Consider the following 20,486-nt stretch of genomic DNA (forward strand, 5'->3'; position numbering starts at 1 on the left):
TAATTAAATATCATTTAATACCATATTTAATTCTCATTAGGTTTTCCGATTTAAAAAGAGTCAACGTGAGAAGGTTTTCCGATTTAAACAGAGTCACGTATCGGTCAACGTGAGAAGTTAAAATACTTCTGGATTTTCGTCAGCCAAGCAAACGATTTTCGATTATAACTAAGCCTAAGCAGGGTTGGTTGATAATTATCGATGAATAATTATCATTGATAATTATCAGACGAAAAAAAACCATGATAATTATCAAATTAAAAAATTAAAAGTTAAAGGAAATAGGCGACACATGTTGAACTGGATTTTGCAGTACGAGTTTTTAATTTCAAAGCAATACACAGTATATACAGAAGTATTTTATCAAATTTTAAGTTGTTTCCTATGTAATTAGTCTCGTTCAGAGTGAGCGAAAAGAGTTCGAAGTGTCATTTTTATTTATAGGGAGAAACAAAAGTGTCGTTTTACTAAATATAGAAATTTGACGGCTCACATCGGACAATTTCGTACTTAAATGCGGTTAAAAAGGCGCCGATTTGTGATTTTTTAAAAAATCGTATAGTTATCAAAAAATCGGATAATTATAAAAAAAATCGGATCATTATTACAAAATCAGATAATTATCACAAAATCGGATAATTATAAAAAAATCGTATAATTATATAAAAATCGTATAATTATCAAAAAATCGTATAATTATCAAAAAATCGTATAATTATAAATAATCGGATAATTATCACAAAATCGGATAATTATAAAAAATCGTAAAATTATAAAAATCGTATAATTATCAAAAAATCGTATAATTATAAAAAAAATCGGTTAATTATCACAAAATCAGATAATTATAAAAAATCGTATAATTATAAAAAAATCGTATAATTATAAAAAAAATCGTATAATTATAACAAAATCGTATAATTATCAAGAAATCGTATAATTATCAAAAAATCGGATAATTATCAAGAAATCGTATAATTATCAAAAAATCGTATAATTATCAAAAAATCGTATAATTATAAAAAAAATCGGATAATTATAAAAAAAATCGTATAATTATAAAAAAAATTGGATTATTATTATTATTATTATTTATTTTTATTGTGCTTAAGAGACCACTCTTCCGGGACACAGTTACAAAAAATAAAATATTGCACAACAGAACCTCCCCCCACCTAAGCAGTGCTTGTATTTAGGGGGAGTGGTTTAAATATTCGTCCATCAGTTGCGGGACCATTTACAAAAAAAACACTTAAAAAGATATCAAACATGCCATCAAAATCGCTTAGTGAACTCACAAATCATAGAGATCAAAAGACAAAAAGTGCCGGATTATTTTTTACAATTACTTTCAGTTGTATTTTAAACCGTTGAAAAGATTTTTCAGTCTTTAATTCCAATGGTAGCAAATTGAACCATTTTGGTCCGAGATATAGTAAACTTCTTCGAATAATTGTAGAGTTTGCTCTGGGAATTTTTACATTGCAGTTATCAAGGAACCGGGTTAAATATTTTTTCCCATCGAATTGCGTAATATTGCGGTATACAAAATATGCTGAGACTACAGTCGAAATATAAAGTTGTGCTATAAAAAAATCGGAGAAGTATATAAAAATCGGATAATTATCGTATTAATCGGATAATTATAGTATTAATCGGATAATTATAGTATTAATCGGATTTTTAGCGAACCCCGAGCCTAGTTTAAAAGTCTAAGCAATTTTATAACCACGTGATTAGTTTTCAAAGGATGCTAATGTTGGATGGCGCTCAAATGTTTCCCGAAAGAAATTTTACCCAGTATACCTTGCAATTTATGCTATCGTATTAAAAAAAAACATCACTGTATGACCAAGAATATATTTATTTGTATTTATAGAGAATTATTATGTTGAGAAAATCGCGGGCATCATGATCAATAGGGGATTGGGAGCCAAGTTAAAAATCATCTCCATAAAAATAAATACATTTTTGGTATGACTGTTGGCAGGAATCCATATCTCTACTTGGAATGCTTATCGCGGCAGATTTTCGTCTCGGTATGGCAGACGTTTTTTTGACGTCCCTAAGTTAACTTAACAAACATCAACGCGAGAGGGGAACGTGCGCAAGGGGGATTTTTCTCTCGTAGGCGTGGCCAAAGCCGTCAGAGTGATCTTACCATACGCGATACGCCAGGATAAGCATTCCGAGTAGAGGTATGTATTCTTGCTGTTGGCCAAATGTCGTTTACACCCCCTGAATTCCTGTTTACAAATTGAACAAATATTCCTTTTGGTAATCTTTCAGCCGAAGCGGCGGCAGGTGTGCGTCTTCAGTAACTTCTCTTTTTTGTTTATTTCGCAAATCTCATTAATCTTCTTTGTGCTGGGCCGTCGACAAAATAATTAGATCCCTCTTAGACTAAATTAGATTTTTTTTATGTTAGTGAAATAGTTTCGAACATTGATAAGTGACGCCCATGTAGGTGTGGTTGGTTATCGATTGCCAGATTGCTTCGTCGATACGGTAATAGACCTTTCCATAAATAATAGGCCCAGCTTGTTCTTGAGATTGTGCAGTCAAACTAGTGTTGTAAGTTGGAAAATTTTGCGGAAAATGACCAAGGCTTTTTTACCGGAAAATTTTCCAACTTACAACACTAGTGTGACTGCACAAAAAAGTTTGAATTCCATGATTAGTCTAATATTGATTGCAAATTTAAATGAAGCGGAATTATCACCTCATTTTTTAGAATCTAAAAGTAATACTAAACCTCTAGACTAGTTTAAACTGATTAACAATGTAACGCTATTAATGTTTTGTAGTATGTTTACTGTTATTAGATATTTGATATCGATGAAAAGTTAAAAAATAAAAACCCTTAAAAAGTAGTTGATGTTTAAATTTTTTATTTTTCCGATTTGCGGAAATTTTTCAACATTTTATTTTTCTGGAAAATTAACAACACTACATATTAGACAACAGAAAACGGCATGAAATCGTGTAGGAGGAGCTTGTAGGAGGTGCAGGCTGTACACACAAAGGTACGTCTACTCTCCTACAAGTTCGTCTTTTGGACACTGTCTTAACCTGTCTAATATGAGTGAGAAACTGGATTGACAATCTAAATTCTACAAAAACCACTCGAAATTGAACCGAAAACGCTTCATTTTTGTGTTTGAATAAACGCAATTTGTTAACTCGAACTTGTGTTAAATTGTTGGTAGTTATTGCGCAAATTTCAAAAATGCAGATTTACTGAAAATAAATATATTTATTTTTTGTATCTGACTTTTGATAAAAAAACGTTTGTTAATTTAAAACCATGGCACATAAGTTTTCAATCAAAATTACATTTACTACTACAAAAATATATCAATTAATGAATGTGTTTAATATTAATATTTTTATTAAGTTTTGTTCAATCAAAAGAATTTGTAGAAAAATTAGTAGCTTCAAATATTCGTCTCCAAGCCTTAGTAATTAAAACGACAGTTCTTCTAAACTTAGCTAACAAACTTTCAGTGTGGCGAACATGTTAAAATTTGGTAAAATGTGCCTTTATTTTACGTTCAACGTGAAACCATCTGTATTCTCTATCGTTAACGAAAGAAGGCATGTTATACGCACTCGTGTTTGGAATTCAGTTAAAATACAATTATACCCCCTAGGGTGCTACAAAATATTTTCGTCTCGGCTGGAAATTATTCGATCGGTTCTACTTGGAAGGCGGAGACGCGTTTTGATCCTTAATAAATTAGAAGGGTGTATTCTGGCGCCCCGCAGAGATCCGCAAACCCGTAATTAAATCTCAAATGCGCGGGCTTACGTAATAGCTACGGTTTAATTACGGTTTTAGGATCAAATCGCGCGCGTTCCTTTTTTCGGGAGAAGCGAAATTTCTAATGGGATTCTTTGAGAAGAGCCATTTGAAAATTCGTAAGCGACACCTTGAACATTTGTGGAATAAAACTTACTTTTTGTTCAGTTTGGAATTCTCGTCATGGCTTCCAAATTAATCCAAGGTTGGTCATATCCTGGATCTACTATTTCGTTTACTTCGATTGTACGTCAAAGCACCCATCAGGTGTCGTGTCAATGATTTCATCTTTACCCTTTGGGCTAAGATGATAATTATTTTATGATTTTAAATGTTGGATTATTTGGGAAAAGATTTAATTCATTATTTATTTCGTATAGTTGTTGTGGAGACCAGTTTCATATTAGCTTGTTCTATATAAAATGGTTTGTCTACGTTTAGTCAGATGGTGCTACGAAAACCTTTTGAAATAGTTGGCATATAATTGGCTAGTCAATTCTTTATTAATCCGATACCACAAAATTAAAAATTACACTTTCAATTTCCATCTTTCAAGAAGTTTCTTAATTTGTTTCACAATAATTTCGGCTAACGTGTCATCATAAGTAAAGTGTGGCATTTGAAGCAATAATTAATTATTAATTATTATTATTAATTTATTGATGATCTTTGTTATTACAAAAAAGCAAGGTCTGCTTGTGCGTAGCTGGGTTTTCGTAAATTAACACTTAAATATTATTTTAATAAAAAATTGTAAATTTCACTTTAAACCGAGAACACTTATATAAGTTATTTTTTTTAGTTTAGATCTATTATTTTATATAGTTCATAAATACTTAAACAAAGGAAGGGTTTTACAGTTTTTAACATTTGGGTGAAGTTTGTTATACAGATACGGACCTAAATACGTAACATGTTTTTGTCCAATTTGCTTTAACATTCGCTAACCTTCAACATTACCAGCATTTACATTTCTAGTAATATATTGGTTGGGGAACTTATAGTGGCTTTTATAGTAAATGTATAAATCAAAATTTGTTTAGAATGCAGTTGCCTTACGGAAAACACTTTAAAACCGGCCAAACCGCTGTATAAAATATAACGAGCTTCTAAACGATCAACCCTTAAACAAATCCTTATTATTTTCCTTTGAATTACTTCAAGAGGTTCTAATATTGTACTACTATATGTACCACCCTAACCTAAGATACCATACGACAAAACTGACTGGACAAGTGCATAGTTTATAATTTTAAGAAAGTGTTACGATAAAAATCCACTGAGAATGTAAAATTTATGAAAACAAATTAAATTATGTATATGGTCTTTCCATTTAATTGCACTTTGAATATTCAGTCCTAAATATTTTATCTTGTTTACACGCTCGATTTCTAGACACGTAGTATCACATTGGATACAGTTATCAGTGGCGGAAATAGCGCCCCCGCAGACCCCGCGGCGTGGGAGGGCCCCCGAGAACTAGGGGGCCCCCAAACGTTTATGATTAAAATCGGTGCTATTTGAAAGGGCCCCGAGTCGTTTTTCGCGTGGGGGCCCCTTAGTTCCTAGTTACGCCACTGACAGTTATCACTGTGAATAACTAATTTATCGATAATATTAGTCGGAGCAAATATATTTGGTTTTAGAGATATAGTAGAAACTTATTTGAGCAAACGATGTTAATTCAGGCCCGTAACCAGCCGCCATAACTCGGGGCGCTCAATTGATGCCTTGATAAATCGTCATTTTTAACTAAATTGGCATTATTTTGTTATTTTTTAAATTGTGAATTTCGATTTCGTTGAAAACAAAATAACCGATGTTAAATGATATTAGTTAAGCAATCGATTTTTTTGGGTCGTTCTGGTTGGGGATGCTCAAGTATTCATTTGGGGCGCTGAGCATCCCCTGCCCCCCCCGTCAATATGTATGTTGCATAAGTCGTTTATATATATATATCAAGAAAAGGACTGGACCGAGGGGCAGATCTCTAAGCTTTAGAGTGGCCTAATCATGATTAAATGATTAAAAATTTATTCACAATTTAATCAATAGAATCACGATTTAATCAATATAATCACGATTTAATCAATACAATCACGATTTAATCAATATAATCACGATTTAATCAATATAATCACGATTTAATCAATATAATCACTATTTAATCAATATAATCACGATTTAATCAAAATAATCACGATTTCATCAATATAATCACGATTTAATCAATATAATCACGATTTAATCAATATAATCACGATTTCATCAATACAATCACGATTTAATCAATATAATCACGATTTCATCAATATAATCACGATTTAATCAATATAATCACGATTTAATCAAAATAATCACGATTTCATCAATATAATCACGATTTAATCAATATAATCACGATTTAATCAATATAATCACGATTTAATCAATATAATCACGATTTAATCAATATAATCACTATTTAATCAATATAATCACGATTTAATCAAAATAATCACGATTTAATCAATATAATCACGATTTAATCAATATAATCACGATTTAATCAATATAATCCCGATTTAATCAATATAATCACGATTTAATCGTTTCAATCTCAATTTCATATTTTAATTAATTAGTAGTCTAATTTTTAATAGCAATACCTCGTAAAATACTAAGACAAGTAGTGTTTTTCTAAGGTTTTAATAATAATTTTTCGGGTAAATATCGAGTAAACATACAATTTTTATCACAGCTTTAATGACAAATTATGTATAGTCCCGGACAAAAGTGTCCGGACACTTCGTTTTTCAAATATTTTTAGGACTGCTTATAGTAGAAAGTCGAATGATACCTTTTTGGAAAGGTTAAATAACGGAGAATAATTTGGCTACATGTATTTTCATTTTTGAAATGTGAAGAAATATTTGACCAAGGCTTAAAAAACTAAAACATCGCCTTTAGGATATTGAAATCATATTTTATAGCTATTTCAATATCCTAAAATTCCGAAAAACCTACGAAGAAATATCATAAAACACCGCCAAAAACTCAAAAAAATCGTGTAACCGGGGTGTCGTGCGATTCCTCGCTGCCAACTAAAACTGACTTTAATTTGAAATGAATTTCGACTTGATTTTTGGTTTTGGTTTTTCTTCAATATTACCGGAACCACTTGTCCGATTTTCATATTTCTATTGGTTGAAAAAGCGATGTTTTAGTTTTTTAAGGCTTGGTCAAATATTTCTTCACATTTAAAAAATAGCAGAATTATTCTCCGTTTTTTAACCTTTCCAAAAAGGTATCATTCGACTTTCTACTATAAGCAGTCTTAAAAATATTTGAAAAACAAAGTACCAGAATCTTTTGTCCGGGACTGTACCGAAAAAATAATATCAATGAACTTAATAAAATACCTCGTAAAATACTATATCGAATAAATATACAATCATTTTTATATTGATTTAATCATTTTAATCATTTTAATTGAGATTTAATCCTTTCAATCACGATTTAATCATTTCCATCATGATTTAATCCAATTTAATCATTTCAATCATGATTAAACCCGATTTAATCATTTGAGGGTGACCTAATAATTATATGCTAGTGATCTGCCTCTCGGACTGGAGGTCACTGGACCAATAACGGTACCCTGTGGTATTCCGTATTTTAGTACACAGGGGCCACTGAAAGCATTCAATATTTGCACAACTTACAAGGAGACTACCCGAGGTGTTACACACCGATTTTCTTCAAACTCGGGGGATTGGTAGTCCTTCATGTAACTTGAAAAATTATAAAGGGATTTTATTCAATGGGCAACGGTTTTGCCATGGCAACGAAAAATGTTTTTGACAACTTAAAATAACATGGGATTTTGACCGATTTCCTTGTGAAAATTTTTTAAAAAATTGATAAAAATGTGACCAATTTTGATTTTTTTCGTCAATTTTTATCAATTTGTTTTATAATTTTGGTATTTTAATTTTTTTTCAATTTTGTAAAATGAATCGGTCAAATTCCCATGTTATTTTCAATGGGAAAATTTCCATTTTAAGTTGTCAAAAACATTTTTCGTTGCCATGGCAAAACCGTTGCCCATTGAATAAAATCCCTTTAGGATTTTTCAAGTTACATGAAAGTCTACCAATGCCCCGAGTTTGAACAAAATCGGTGTGTAACACCTCGGGTAGTCTCCTTGTTAGCGTTGTTAAATTTCTGAAAAAATAAAATGCGGAAAATTTTCCGAAAATCGCAAAAGAAATTGAAACATAAATTACTTTTTAAGGGTTTTTAATGTTTTTAACTTTTGATCGATATTAAATGTCAAATATCAGTAAACATACTACAAAACATTAATAGCGTTACATTGTTAATTAGTTTAAACTAGTCTAGAGGTTTAGTTTTACTTTTAGATTCGAAAAAATGAGGCGAAAATGCCGCTTTATTTAAATTTGCAAATAATAGGTAGAGTTATCATGGATTGAAAACTTTTTTTTATATTTTCGGAAAAATACGGAAAATTTTCCGGAAAAAAGGCTACGGTCATTTTCCGACTTACAACACTAGAACAACTTCTTCCCTATCACTTAGATAGCTTGGGAACCATTGTAATTCTAAACCTCTAATACTAGCCAGCTGCAATTTTTTAATTAAAATGGGATGCGATCAAAGGCCTTTTTTAAATCTAGAAATATGCCTATAGATTTTTTATTTTTATCTAGAGATTTATATAATTCCCTTGGGACTTCTAGTATTTCATCATTTGTGCTGATATTTTTTCTAAAGTCTCATTGATTCTTAGGAAAAAACGCTGTGGATTCTAAAAATTAACTAACTGTTTTTTATATTTTTTCCAGTATTTTCGGTATATTACTTAATAATGAGAAATGGCTGTAATTTTCAATATTTGTTTTATCACCTGATTTGAAAATCGGTATTATAACTGCTTTTTTAAACGTATCCGGAAAAGTACCAGATGACAGTGACAAATTAATGATATGCATAAGAGGTTTAGATATAAAGATTTTACGGTGATGTTATCAAATCCTCTAGAGTTTAAATTTTTTAAGTTAGAAATATTATTTTCTTTATCTTGACGAATAACCGGTGCCAAGAATAGGTTTTTATTTGGGATAGTGGAAATAATTACGTTAGTGCATTATCTTCTAAATTTCTATTGTTAATTATATCTTGAGCTAATTTAGGGCCTATTGTTACAAAATATTCATTAAAAATATTCGAATATTTTGGATGTTCATTTACAATTAATCATTCTCCATGAGTTATTTTATGTATAGGAACTTTCTTATTTACATTATTTGTGGCTTCGTTATTCTCTTTGATTTTGGTTTTAAAGTAATTGTATTTAACGGCTCTAATTAGATTCGTTAATTTATTTCGATTATTATTAAAGTATGCTTTGAAAGTTAAATTAAATGGTTGTTGTTTTTTAAGTTGTTTTGCAAGATTATCGCGTTTTTGTATAGACTTTACTCATGCGGAAGAAATCCATGGTTTTAATTTTTATTTTTGGTCGTTTTTACTCTGGTTATATTTTTATGCAAAATATCTATAAACTATACGATGCTCTATTACAGTCGTTTTCAGACAATACTGAGTTCCAGGATTAATTTTTATATTATACATGTATATATCAAATTTTCATAATCCAGGAAGTTACACATTTTAGAGTTTAAGCTATTTTCTAGCGCAGTGCTACGGAGATTTGGAACTTTTAATACTACTGCGAAGTGGTCCGTAATAGATATTTTATTTATAAGTGAGGAAACCTTTTCCGAGTTCCTTTTCTTAATAAATATATGATCGATACTTGCAAGTTTTACGTAATACCGTTACTCTAGTTGGATTATTGATACATGGTTTTAAACCATATTCGTATAAAATATTTAAGTATTCGGATACAGAAGATTCAGTGGTGTTTAGGATATCAATATGTATTTTTATATTTTTTTTACTAATGTCAATTAGCAGATGAAGATTGCCTCCAATCGGAAATTAATAGCAAAAACTATAAACACACAAAATATCGCCCTTTTATCACTAAACGCACGATTATTTCCCGTGGCAGCTGCACTACTAGCCGCTGTATCGCCTCTGACTTTCAAATTGCACGACTGTCGCCATCTACTACCAGAAAAGAGAAATGATTAGTATGTCTTTTCCTTTTCTATCGCTTCCACAAATCTAGGAGGATATTCCTAGCACAAATCTTTCTAGAATAAATACTGATGTGGAGAATTAGCAACTCCGTAATTGGGAAATGAGTATTCTTTGGGTTTTTCGGGTGGGCGATAACTTGGTGTAGTCAATAGGCGATATTATAAAGTCAGATATGAGTGCTCAACTTGTTAAGATGGGATAACAAAATAGTACAGTTAAAGCCTACGGATGAATTCATAGGATCTTTGTGGGAAAGCTAATGGAAGCATAGTGGAAGGTGGCCTTTCCCATCAAAACAAGAAGGCCACGTTACGAACATTTGCGGGACGTGCCAATTGGTCGTACGATCGTTTGGAGCATGCGTCAATTGGGTGTGCGCGACAATTTGCTGAAAGATTATACGGTGCGCACGACAGTTGGGTGTACGCGACAATTTGTCGAACGATAATACGGTGCAGATGACAATTAGGTAAACGATAATTCGGTGCAGACGACAATTATGTAAACGATAATTCGGTGCAGACGACAATTAGGTAAACGATAATTCGGTGCAGACGACAATTAGGTAAACGATAATACGGTGCAGATGACAATTAGGTAAACGATAATTCGGTGCAGACGACAATTAGGTAAACGATAATTCGGTGCAGACGACAATTACGTAAACGATAATTCGGTGCAGACGACAATTAGGTAAACGATAATTCGGTGCAGACGACAATTATGTAAACGATAATTCGGTGCAGACGACAATTAGGTAAACGATAATTCGGTGCAGACGACAATTAGGTAAACGATAATTCGGTGCAGATGACAATTAGGTAAACGATAATTCGGTGCAGACGACAATTAGGTAAACGATAATTCGGTGCAGACGACAATTAGGTAAACGATAATACGGTGCAGATGACAATTAGGTAAACGATAATTCGGTGCAGACGACAATTAGGTAAACGATAATTCGGTGCAGACGACAATTACGTAAACGATAATTCGGTGCAGACGACAATTAGGTAAACGATAATTCTGTGCAGACGACAATTAGGTAAACGATAATTCGGTGCAGACGACAATTAGGTAAACGATAATTCGGTGCAGACGACAATTATGTAAACGATAATTCGGTGCAGACGACAATTAGGTAAACGATAATTCGGTGCAGACGACAATTAGGTAAACGATAATTCGGTGCAGACGACAATTAGGTAAACGATAATTCGGTGCAGACGACAATTAGGTAAACGATAATTCGGTGCAGACGACAATTAGGTAAACGATAATTCGGTGCAGACGACAATTAGGTAAACGATAATACGGTGCAGACGACGATTAGGTAAACGGTAATACGGTGCAGACGACAATTAGGTAAACGATAATACGGTGCAGACGACAATTGGGTGTGCGCGACAATTTGCTGAAAGATTATACGGTGCGCACGACAGTTGGGTGTGCGCGACAATTTGTCGAACGATAATACGGTGCAGATGACAATTAGGTAAACGATAATACGGTGCAGATGACAATTAGGTAAACGATAATACGGTGCAGACGACGATTAGGTAAACGGTAATACGGTGCAGACGACAATTAGGTAAACGATAATACGGTGCAGACGACAATTGGGTGTGCACGACAATTTGCTGAACGATTATACGGTGCGCACGACCTAATTATAGCATGCACCCTATTATCGTTCACCTAATTGTCGTATACACTGTAATATCGTTCATCTAAATATCACCCACACCCAATTGTCGTCTGCACCGTATTATCGTTTACCTAATTGTGGTCTGCACCGTATTATCGTTCGACAAATTGTCGCGCACACCCAACTGTCGTGCGCACCGTATAATTGAAAATGTATTTTTGTATGAAGATGTACGCCATCTTTCGGTGTTTTTCGAAAATATTGAGAGGTGGTGTATGAGTTGTAGAACCAAACCTTAGCAAAGAATGAAAATTGCGTCCATCAGCAAAAATCCCGAAATGGCGCTGCGGATGTTATTCCAATTTTGTGCCAACGGTGCGAGTGCCCCGCTGTAACTTCGTCTATGAACGCGATAGGAGGAAACTTAGCAGAAGACGAAAACTTTAGTGCCAATTTAAAATCAAATTACCCGAATGCAAAGGTGGATTAACCTGTTTAATATTCTTTGTAAATTATGTAAATTTAATCATCAAATAATCTTAACTTAATTGTAAACGGTAATAAAAATCAATTATATTAGTCAATTTAAAAGAGTTTCAATCTGTAATAAAACAAGGTATTATTTGTGTAATTATTTCTAAAATAAGTATATATTCATTGTATGATTGTAAATTCAGTGTAAATTTGTTGTGTTAAAAGAAAGGCTTGCCCTTCCACGATCAGTGCTGGATACAGAAAAAAACTCATTTGGGGGGGGGGGGGGCGCTTATAGACATCTTGAGCTATGGGTGTAATAACAAATCATCAAGTCACGTTCAAAGCTTAAAGGAAAAGTCCAGGTTGGGCAAAACTTGGGTCTATTTGAAAGATAATGTTTAAATATACTCAAAAATATCAGTCGTAAAATTGTATCTTTTTTTAATGATGAGAAATTAATTTTTAAACGAGCGAAATTTACCCGCCAAGCGAGCTGCCATTTTCTTTCGACTTCCCTCCGCAGACCGCACGCGGAGCAAGCGCGCGCGGGGAACAGAGCGCTGTTACACGGCCAACTTTGATTTATCGCGCATCTCTCGCGCTACAGCGGCCATCTCATTCGTTGACGTTTCTGTGTTAACCTATGAGCAAAAGATGTGTATGACGTCAGCGCCCCTGGCGGATTATTATTTTTAGTATAGTTTTTACATGGGGGAAAATATAACCACCGAGCGTGGCGCTGAACTCCTACACATTATAGTACAGTTTATAGGGGGAAAATCCTTGCTCGCGGAATTTCGACGAATGTGTTGGCCGTAGTAGCGCGAACAGCGCGTGATCAAAGTTGGCCGTGGCTGTTATAGCGCGAACAGCGCGTGATTAAAGTCTAAAACGTCACCGCGAAACAAAATGGCAGCTCGCTTGGCGGGTAAATTTGGCTCGTTTAAAAATTAATTTCTCGTCATTAAAAAAAGATACAATTTTACGACTGTTATTTTTGAGTTTATTTAAACATTATCTTTCAAATAAATCCAAATCTTACCCAACCGGAACTTTTCCTTTAAGAAAACTTTATGCAAACTGTTCAAGACAAGAACTACAATCAATCAAATAAAAACACACATACAAGACAAAAGTAACAATTTGTGTTCTCTTCTTTAAACGATGAATTCCACGCGCCTATTCTTTCTGTACTGAATTACTACTTGAAATACTTGACACTGATCACCCTTGACTAATTTTCACCTTTGCTACCACTAGGACTTTTCGCTCTTCAGTCTTAACACTTCGCCTTCTGATTGTAAACTAACTTCCTATTTATACCGCTACGTCCCGAATGTTCTCGGTACAAGAATATATGTGACAGAATGACGTATAAAATACGATGACGTGCCCTAACATGCTACCTAATGGGTAGGCCCCCGCGCCTCCCATATATATCCGCCACTGTCCGCGATACCGAGGATGGTCAATTCGGAAAAATCTCACCGGATATTGTCCAGGTAGCTATGGTTCACAAATGGAGGGTATTAAAAACCCGCCGGACAATGAACGGATCTGAATCGGGCTCGCATTAGAAAGAGCAGCCTTTCACCATAGGACGCCAATTAAAAAGGGTAATTTTAGAAATAAAGTGTTTTTAGTAAACATCAACTTTGTCTTTCTTCAACGAAATAACATTCTCCGAGCGACAGTTTCTCGAAAGAGGCTAGCTTGATATTTGTTCAGTCGGTAACGATAATCTTTCCAAACTTCGGTAGAAACAGTCAGAATTCTTCAAACCAATGTTATATGTAGGCTTAAGCCCAGGGGCTCGAAAATAAATGGGATCCGAATTTTTAACCCTGTGGTATAGAGGGGGCACGGTCATAGGGACCCTTACTAAAGTTCAGGCTAGGGGTACCGGTTGTTAGTTAATCCACCACTGCCTGTTCATCTAGGAGCAACAAACACAGCACCCCACACAAGGCGAATGCACTTTCTTGCGTACATTTTTCATTGGTTAGACGCTTTAGCGCCTGCTGCCATCGGAAGGGGAAAATTCGGAAACTGTCTTCCCCCTTTCTGTAAAACGTGCAGCGTAAAGGTTCCTCCAATGAAATTTGTACACAACACTGCGTTAGCGTATTTAAAGGCTAGCTGCGTTCTCCTTGTGTTTGTTGCTCTTAGCTGTTCATTTACGTTTTTAAATTGGCGGCCATTCGAATTACTTCGCAGGCCAATACTGAAGTTAGAGATCGAACTTTGAGGGTTGATTCACCAGTGACAACTGATTCTGATTAAAGGTGGTTGAGTGTAAGTACATCTATCGGTAACCCTGAACATGAACCAATGATAAATTTCAAATTAGTTACGTAATTTGATCATCTTGAGAGTGAAATTTCGTCAAGCAACTCATATTTAGTTTCATATCTACAGGGTGTTTCAAAAGGTTATGCAAAAATTTGAAGGAGTTGTAGGAAGTGAGTTGAGAAGTAGGCCTGTTTTTTCCCATTTTCCTACGATATGAGTTAAAAAAGCGCCAGAGAGCTTTAAATTGTGGCCTACTAGCCCCTGGAAGTAGGCTGCAACAAGCACCAAACCAAGCAGCAGGGACTTTAAATACTGTTTAAGTTTACCTTTTTACGCTGGTTCCCTCGTTTTTTTTTTCAAAATCCTTTTTTAGCTATCACACAAACCCAAACCTTAATGTTCGCATTTCCCTGCTGCTTGGTTTTGCGCTTGTTGCATCCTACTTCCAGGGGCTAGTAGGCCACGCTTTGAAGCTATCTGGCGCTTTTTTAACTCATCGTAGGGAAATGGGGGGAATGGGGAAAAACAGGCACCCTGTATAAATAATCTAATAATTGAAATATTCTAAAAATGGGCTAAAGCAACATTATAAATTAAATAATGAGTTTGGTTAATGTAAAAACACTCTTTCGAATTTCTTTTAAAACTCACGACTTGATTGCCTTTCGCTCTCAGATAGTGAGTTTGGACTCTTGGTATGAATAAGTAGACGACGCAAATTTGAAACAACAATGAAAGACATTTTTTAATACCATAAAGTTTCTTCCATTTCTTTTTTTTTTGTTAAACATTGTTCCACACTTTTTTTAGACATAAATATCATCGTTGAACATATCTCTCACCTCTCTCGTATTTTCGTTCCTCGGAATCATCGACTTCCAGCCCGCGAATTATTTATTAACTCTCCCGGCGACGTGTGTAAATATAACAGTTTTTGAAGTCGTAAATATATCTCAAAGAAAGTCAAAAGGAACTGAAAAATATCATTTGTTTTTATCTTCTCTCACACAATAATTAGTATAGTCTTAAAAGTGATGTTTTTTTTAATGATAATGTACAACAGCGAAGAATATATTATATCGAACACATGTATAGGATCACAATGTATAGAGCCAACCACGTGAAAACACCACCCTTTTTACTTTAAGATGAAACTCGCGACATTTTGGTGCCAGTGGCTGTGGATCTTTCTTTTATATTTATTTCTCCAAAGGACTAATTCTACAATCCCGTTTGGCACCACGCGTGAAGGTTCGCTTGATGCCAGAAGAAAAGAAAATTTCGTGTGTTTAGTTCCGACATCCGCCACCCCAAACTCGCGGCGCTCGCAACGGGAATATAGAGCGTATTATTTTATTTGTGTTTGGCTTGATTTAACGTTGTTATAGCGACGGCCCGGATTAAGGCATATTTAGTTCAATTGATTGTAACCATCTTTTTTTGTTAATCTCTTAATTAGGCACTTTAGTTCATTAAACGTTAATTATATAACCGCTACAGGGCCTATTTAATTGGTTTTAATTAAATAAATCGCACTCGTAGTCTTTAAACTGATAGCACTCTAACGAGAAAGGATTTAATATTCGTATTTAAGAAATCTCGGCTTAAAGAGAAAATGTTTATTAAAATGGCTGATTGACGTCATTCGCATTTATTTCGATGACGTCAGTTTACGTAATTCGATTATTTTATTTGCTAGAAATTACTGTCACAAAAGCGGTTATCGAGATTTCTTAAATAGTTAAAAAAATACATAAAAAGTTAAATGGAATAATGGAATTTTTTCAACCTTTTTCGTTACAAAAAAAATCTCTAAGTAGTTAAAATTTTTACGATATGTTTCGTATATTAAAAAATCTTAATACTATAATTACAATTAATTGATTTCCACCCTCAACGTTCTAAAAATTAGCGTTTCGAGAATTTTTTTCAAACCAATAATCAAATATAAATTATTTTAATTTTTTGATTTTTAAAGAAATAAATTCGAAAACCATTGCATTAATCCGGGCGTATTTGCCGTTGTTTATCTCGTAATATTTTCAACAACAAATATCGCGAAGATATATTTTTTTTAATTTTCCAAAAGAGTAATTTTTCTTTAATAGTAACATCTTCAAAAAATTCGTGATTTTTTTTTATTTTCTCACATTTCTTTTAAACAATAAATATAGATTTTTTTTGTTTATATTCTTTTCTTTGTTTATTATTTGCATAAAGTTTTTGGTGTGGGTGTACGACTCATTCGAATGTTTCCCACCTTCGGCCGACGCTCGCCGGGGTCATATTCGAGGGTGATCGTAGACTGCGTTGGGGTAACTGGGGCGGGGCCACGGGCCCTTGCCCTCCGACCCCCAGTCGGTTCAAGTCCCCGTTGATCGGGGTCCTTTCGTTCAAGGTCGTTGATTGGACGCCACCGCTACCGGATTTGCCCTTGTCCTGTGGCAGACGGTCGGTGGGTATTTGGAGTTCGATGCCCACCGCGCCCTCGTTGTAGTAGGGACCACCCGACGTGGAGCTGGGCATGACGCCGCCACCCATGCTGTAGTAATCCTCCAGCGTTGAGTGTTTGATCCCGTAACAGAAGTACATTAACAGACCTATACAATTGAAACAAGAACGAAGATTAATTTTCTATTTCGAACAGGTCCCGACTATCCCAATACATTATCAGACCTAGGGTTGCCGATTAGAACCGGAGGAACCGAAACCGGAACCGAAAAAACCGAACACTTTTCGAATACTATTACTTTTGAAAAAGCCGCGAAAACAATAAATAAACCACTGACAACAGTGACAAGTGACAAGAACTATATTGGAAGGAAAAACCGTTGTATTTAGAAAACACTTAATTTAGTTTTGTCCAAACTATTCGTTTTTATTTCGCCGCGTGTTCTATGTTACTTCCAAATATGTAGAAATAAGCGAAAATATCTTCGCCACCTGCGCGAGGTAGTTTTACTTTTAGTTTTCGACATTCTGCTCGGCAAGGGTCCGAAAAGGAGATCCTATAATTTCGGTTCTCGGTTCGGTTCGGTTCGGTTCCTACTATTTTTCGGTTCGGTTCCGGTTCCAATTTGTCTTGATCGGCTCGGTTCCGGTTCTACTTGGTCGGTTCTCGGTTTGGTTCGGTTCCTACTATTTTTCGGTTCGGCTCCGATTTTACTTAGTCGGTTCTTGGAGGAACCGGAATCGAACCGAACCGCGGCAACCCTAAATTCAGACCTATGCAATTGAAACAAGAACGAAAATTAATTTTCTATGGTGAAAAGGTCTCAACTATCCCGAAAGTTTTACGGGCGAACGTAGAAAAGTGTGTAGTATTTCTTTCGCTCTGGTTGCCGCTGTTACGGGCTCATTTCGCCCCCCTCCCCCCTATAATTTCCGAAAAGCCCCTCCTGTTAAAATTTTTTAAGCAAATTAGTTAAAATTATTTAATTTTATATGCTTTGAGAAAAGTTATATTCTCAAAATCTTATTTATATTTTCAGCTCTTAGAAAATGTTTTTGTGAATGCCTTTAATTCTAGAAACTCTCCTTCTAAGCCTAAGGAAAATATTAAATTTTTTAATTCCGTGGTGATCAGATTTATGAATTAAGCAATTATTATTATTAGCAGGAATCCATACCTCTACTGGGAATGCTTATCGCGGCAGATTTTCGTCTCGATGTGGCAGACGGTTTTTTTGACGTCACTATGTTAACTTGACAAATAACAACGTGAGAGGGGAGCTCGCGCAGAGGGGATTTTTTATCTCGTAGGCGTGGCCAAAGCCGTCAGAGTGATCTTACGATACGCGTTACGGCAGGATAAGCATTCCAAGTAGAGGTATGGATTCCTGTTATTAGCTATTCAGTATTTCTCATAAGCTCACAAAGTCCTTTGAAAATAAATAAAAATGCTTGATAATTATTTTTAATTCAGTAGTTAAGTATCTGGTAGTAAATCCTCCATTGATTTCAAACCTCTACTAAGTCTTAATAATAATAATCATCTAGGCTAATACCCAAGGCAGAACACTAGGCTATTAATACAGGTGACCGAGTTAAACTGCGTAGGAAGGTGGAAGCAAGCCCTTCATGCCACGCGAGCCAACAGCTCCCTACACTCACTATTACCGTTAACCTCAAAAAGTCTTTTATGGAAGTGTAAAACCGAAGAAAATCCTTTTAACCAGTGAGGAGAGAATTTGCAAACTTAACGCCGAAGAAGTAGCTTCGAGTTTCCATCTAGCGCCCCGTGTTGGGATTGAACTTGGCTCTTCTCGCTGAGAGGCGAAAGTGCTAACCACTCCACTACCACACCTCAGTGTACTTGTATTACTTTAACTACTTATATTAAAACCTTATAATTGAACTCTCAGCGATAAGGTCACCCGCACTGATAAAACTCTTTACGGGATAGCTTTTTACTTAATCAAGTTTCTACCCTTCCCTGTGCCAATAAAAAAAAACCAATTCCAGGAAGTTTTCGATGGGCGGAAGTTAGTATAGTTTTTGCCGTGTAATTCATTAATTAAGTTACGGTACTCCTGGGGGGAATCGCGTGGTTCGGCCGAAAATAAATAAAAATAAACCACCGCTGAGAAGCAAACACGCTGGCGTCGAAATTGCCATCGTCTCAATTTCTCTTTCTCGTTTGCAACAAAAGAATCCCTTGAAAAGCCTATACATCCTTGAATTAAAATCCTCTTCATATAGGGTTTAGTTCATTGAACTATGAACACCAATCTTATAATAGGTCAATCGATGATTACTACTATTTACTCTTTTTGACCGAGTAATTTGACTTAACAAGCCGGTTATTGTACCCAATTCCGATTGATGATACGATAATATTTATACGGGCAAAGGTACTACTGAAGAATCAAATATTTGTCTTTGATTCTACTAATAAAGTTCTGTCTTTCATATTATTACTTTTTATTCATTTTGTTTTATAGACTTTGCCTAGAGCGGAGTATTTTTTTGTAAATATAGCAATATTATAAATTCAGATACCGTTATTTCAATGTATACAGTCGTTTGTTTTAAAACATTTACCAATAAATGAGTAAGGTTTCGCAATCATATTTAAAATATGATCAAATCTTTGTCAGACACAAAAGGGAGAAGGAATTGTGCAAAATTACCTGCTACAATCAGTGCTAAGCTATGTTTATAAAGCGCAATGCAACATGCATGAAGACGAGTTAACAGGGATACGTGGGAATTCAAAATGACTTTAATGCCTGGTTTTCACTGGGCTAAAATCGGCGGAAATTGTTTTACGCAAATATATTTCCGGCTTTTCCGCAACTGGTTTTCACTGGGGATTTTTTCAAGCGGTTTGTAATTTGGCGGTTTCGATAGCGCATGCGCCGAAGATTGTATCTTTACTGACTCACAGAATTAAAATGGACGCCATAGATAGCTCCCATAGCAGTTCACCGATTTTCATCTATTTGCTTTGTCATATAAAAAAGGATAAGCTATGAATAACTCCTGTTGACTACCATTCATTCTTTTTTGATTAGAAGTCATCGTGACAAACTGACTAAATTACAATAACAATGTTTATAAACTAAACGCGTCGCTTTTTAGGCCTAACAAATTGAATCAAACCGAGAGTAGTGAGCTAGTGACGTCAACGCACGATCTACACTGATTGGTTAGCACATTGCGTTGCGATTTAAAAATTCGGAAAAATAGAACTTCCATTCCGCGCTTGTTCGCGGAATATTGCATGCTTTCCGTAAAATTTTGCGGAAAATATTTTTCCGCAAACGGTGCGGAAAGCCAATTCCGCTGTTTTTAGCCCAGTGGAAACCAGGCTTAACGCGGAAGGATTGGATTCCAAGTTTTTCACTCGCAAGGAGACGACCCGAGGTGATTTTCACTGATTTTGCTTACATTCGGGAAATAAGTAGACCTTTATGTAACTTGGGATTTCGCAAAAGGAAAAGTTTTGACGGGCTTTAGTTTTGCCATGGTAACCAAAAATGTTTATGATTACTTAAAATCTACTTTTCCCTTTGAAAATAACATGGAGAAATCGCTAATTTTGAAACAAAATTTAAGTATTAAAAAAACTAATTGTGTTTAAAAAATGCATTG

The 20,486-nt window shown here is 34.8% G+C and overlaps 1 protein-coding gene across 1 annotated transcript in view; it reads right to left on the reverse strand.

The window, feature by feature from the left end:
• Positions 1-16,227: 16,227 nt before the first annotated feature.
• LOC149923553 (putative cationic amino acid transporter) overlaps positions 16,228-20,486 on the reverse strand; it is a 166,706-nt gene continuing 162,447 nt past the window's right edge. Inside the window, exon 13 of the mRNA XM_090160783.1 lies at positions 16,228-16,990. Coding sequence (XP_090016909.1) covers positions 16,632-16,990 — 359 coding nt within the window. The 3' untranslated portion in view covers positions 16,228-16,631. The remainder of the gene's footprint in view (positions 16,991-20,486) is intronic.

Source organism: Leiobunum rupestre, chromosome 10, assembly GCF_980474605.1.
Source record: "Leiobunum rupestre chromosome 10, qqLeiRupe1.1.hap1, whole genome shotgun sequence".
NCBI classification, from domain to species: Eukaryota; Metazoa; Arthropoda; class Arachnida; order Opiliones; family Sclerosomatidae; genus Leiobunum; species Leiobunum rupestre.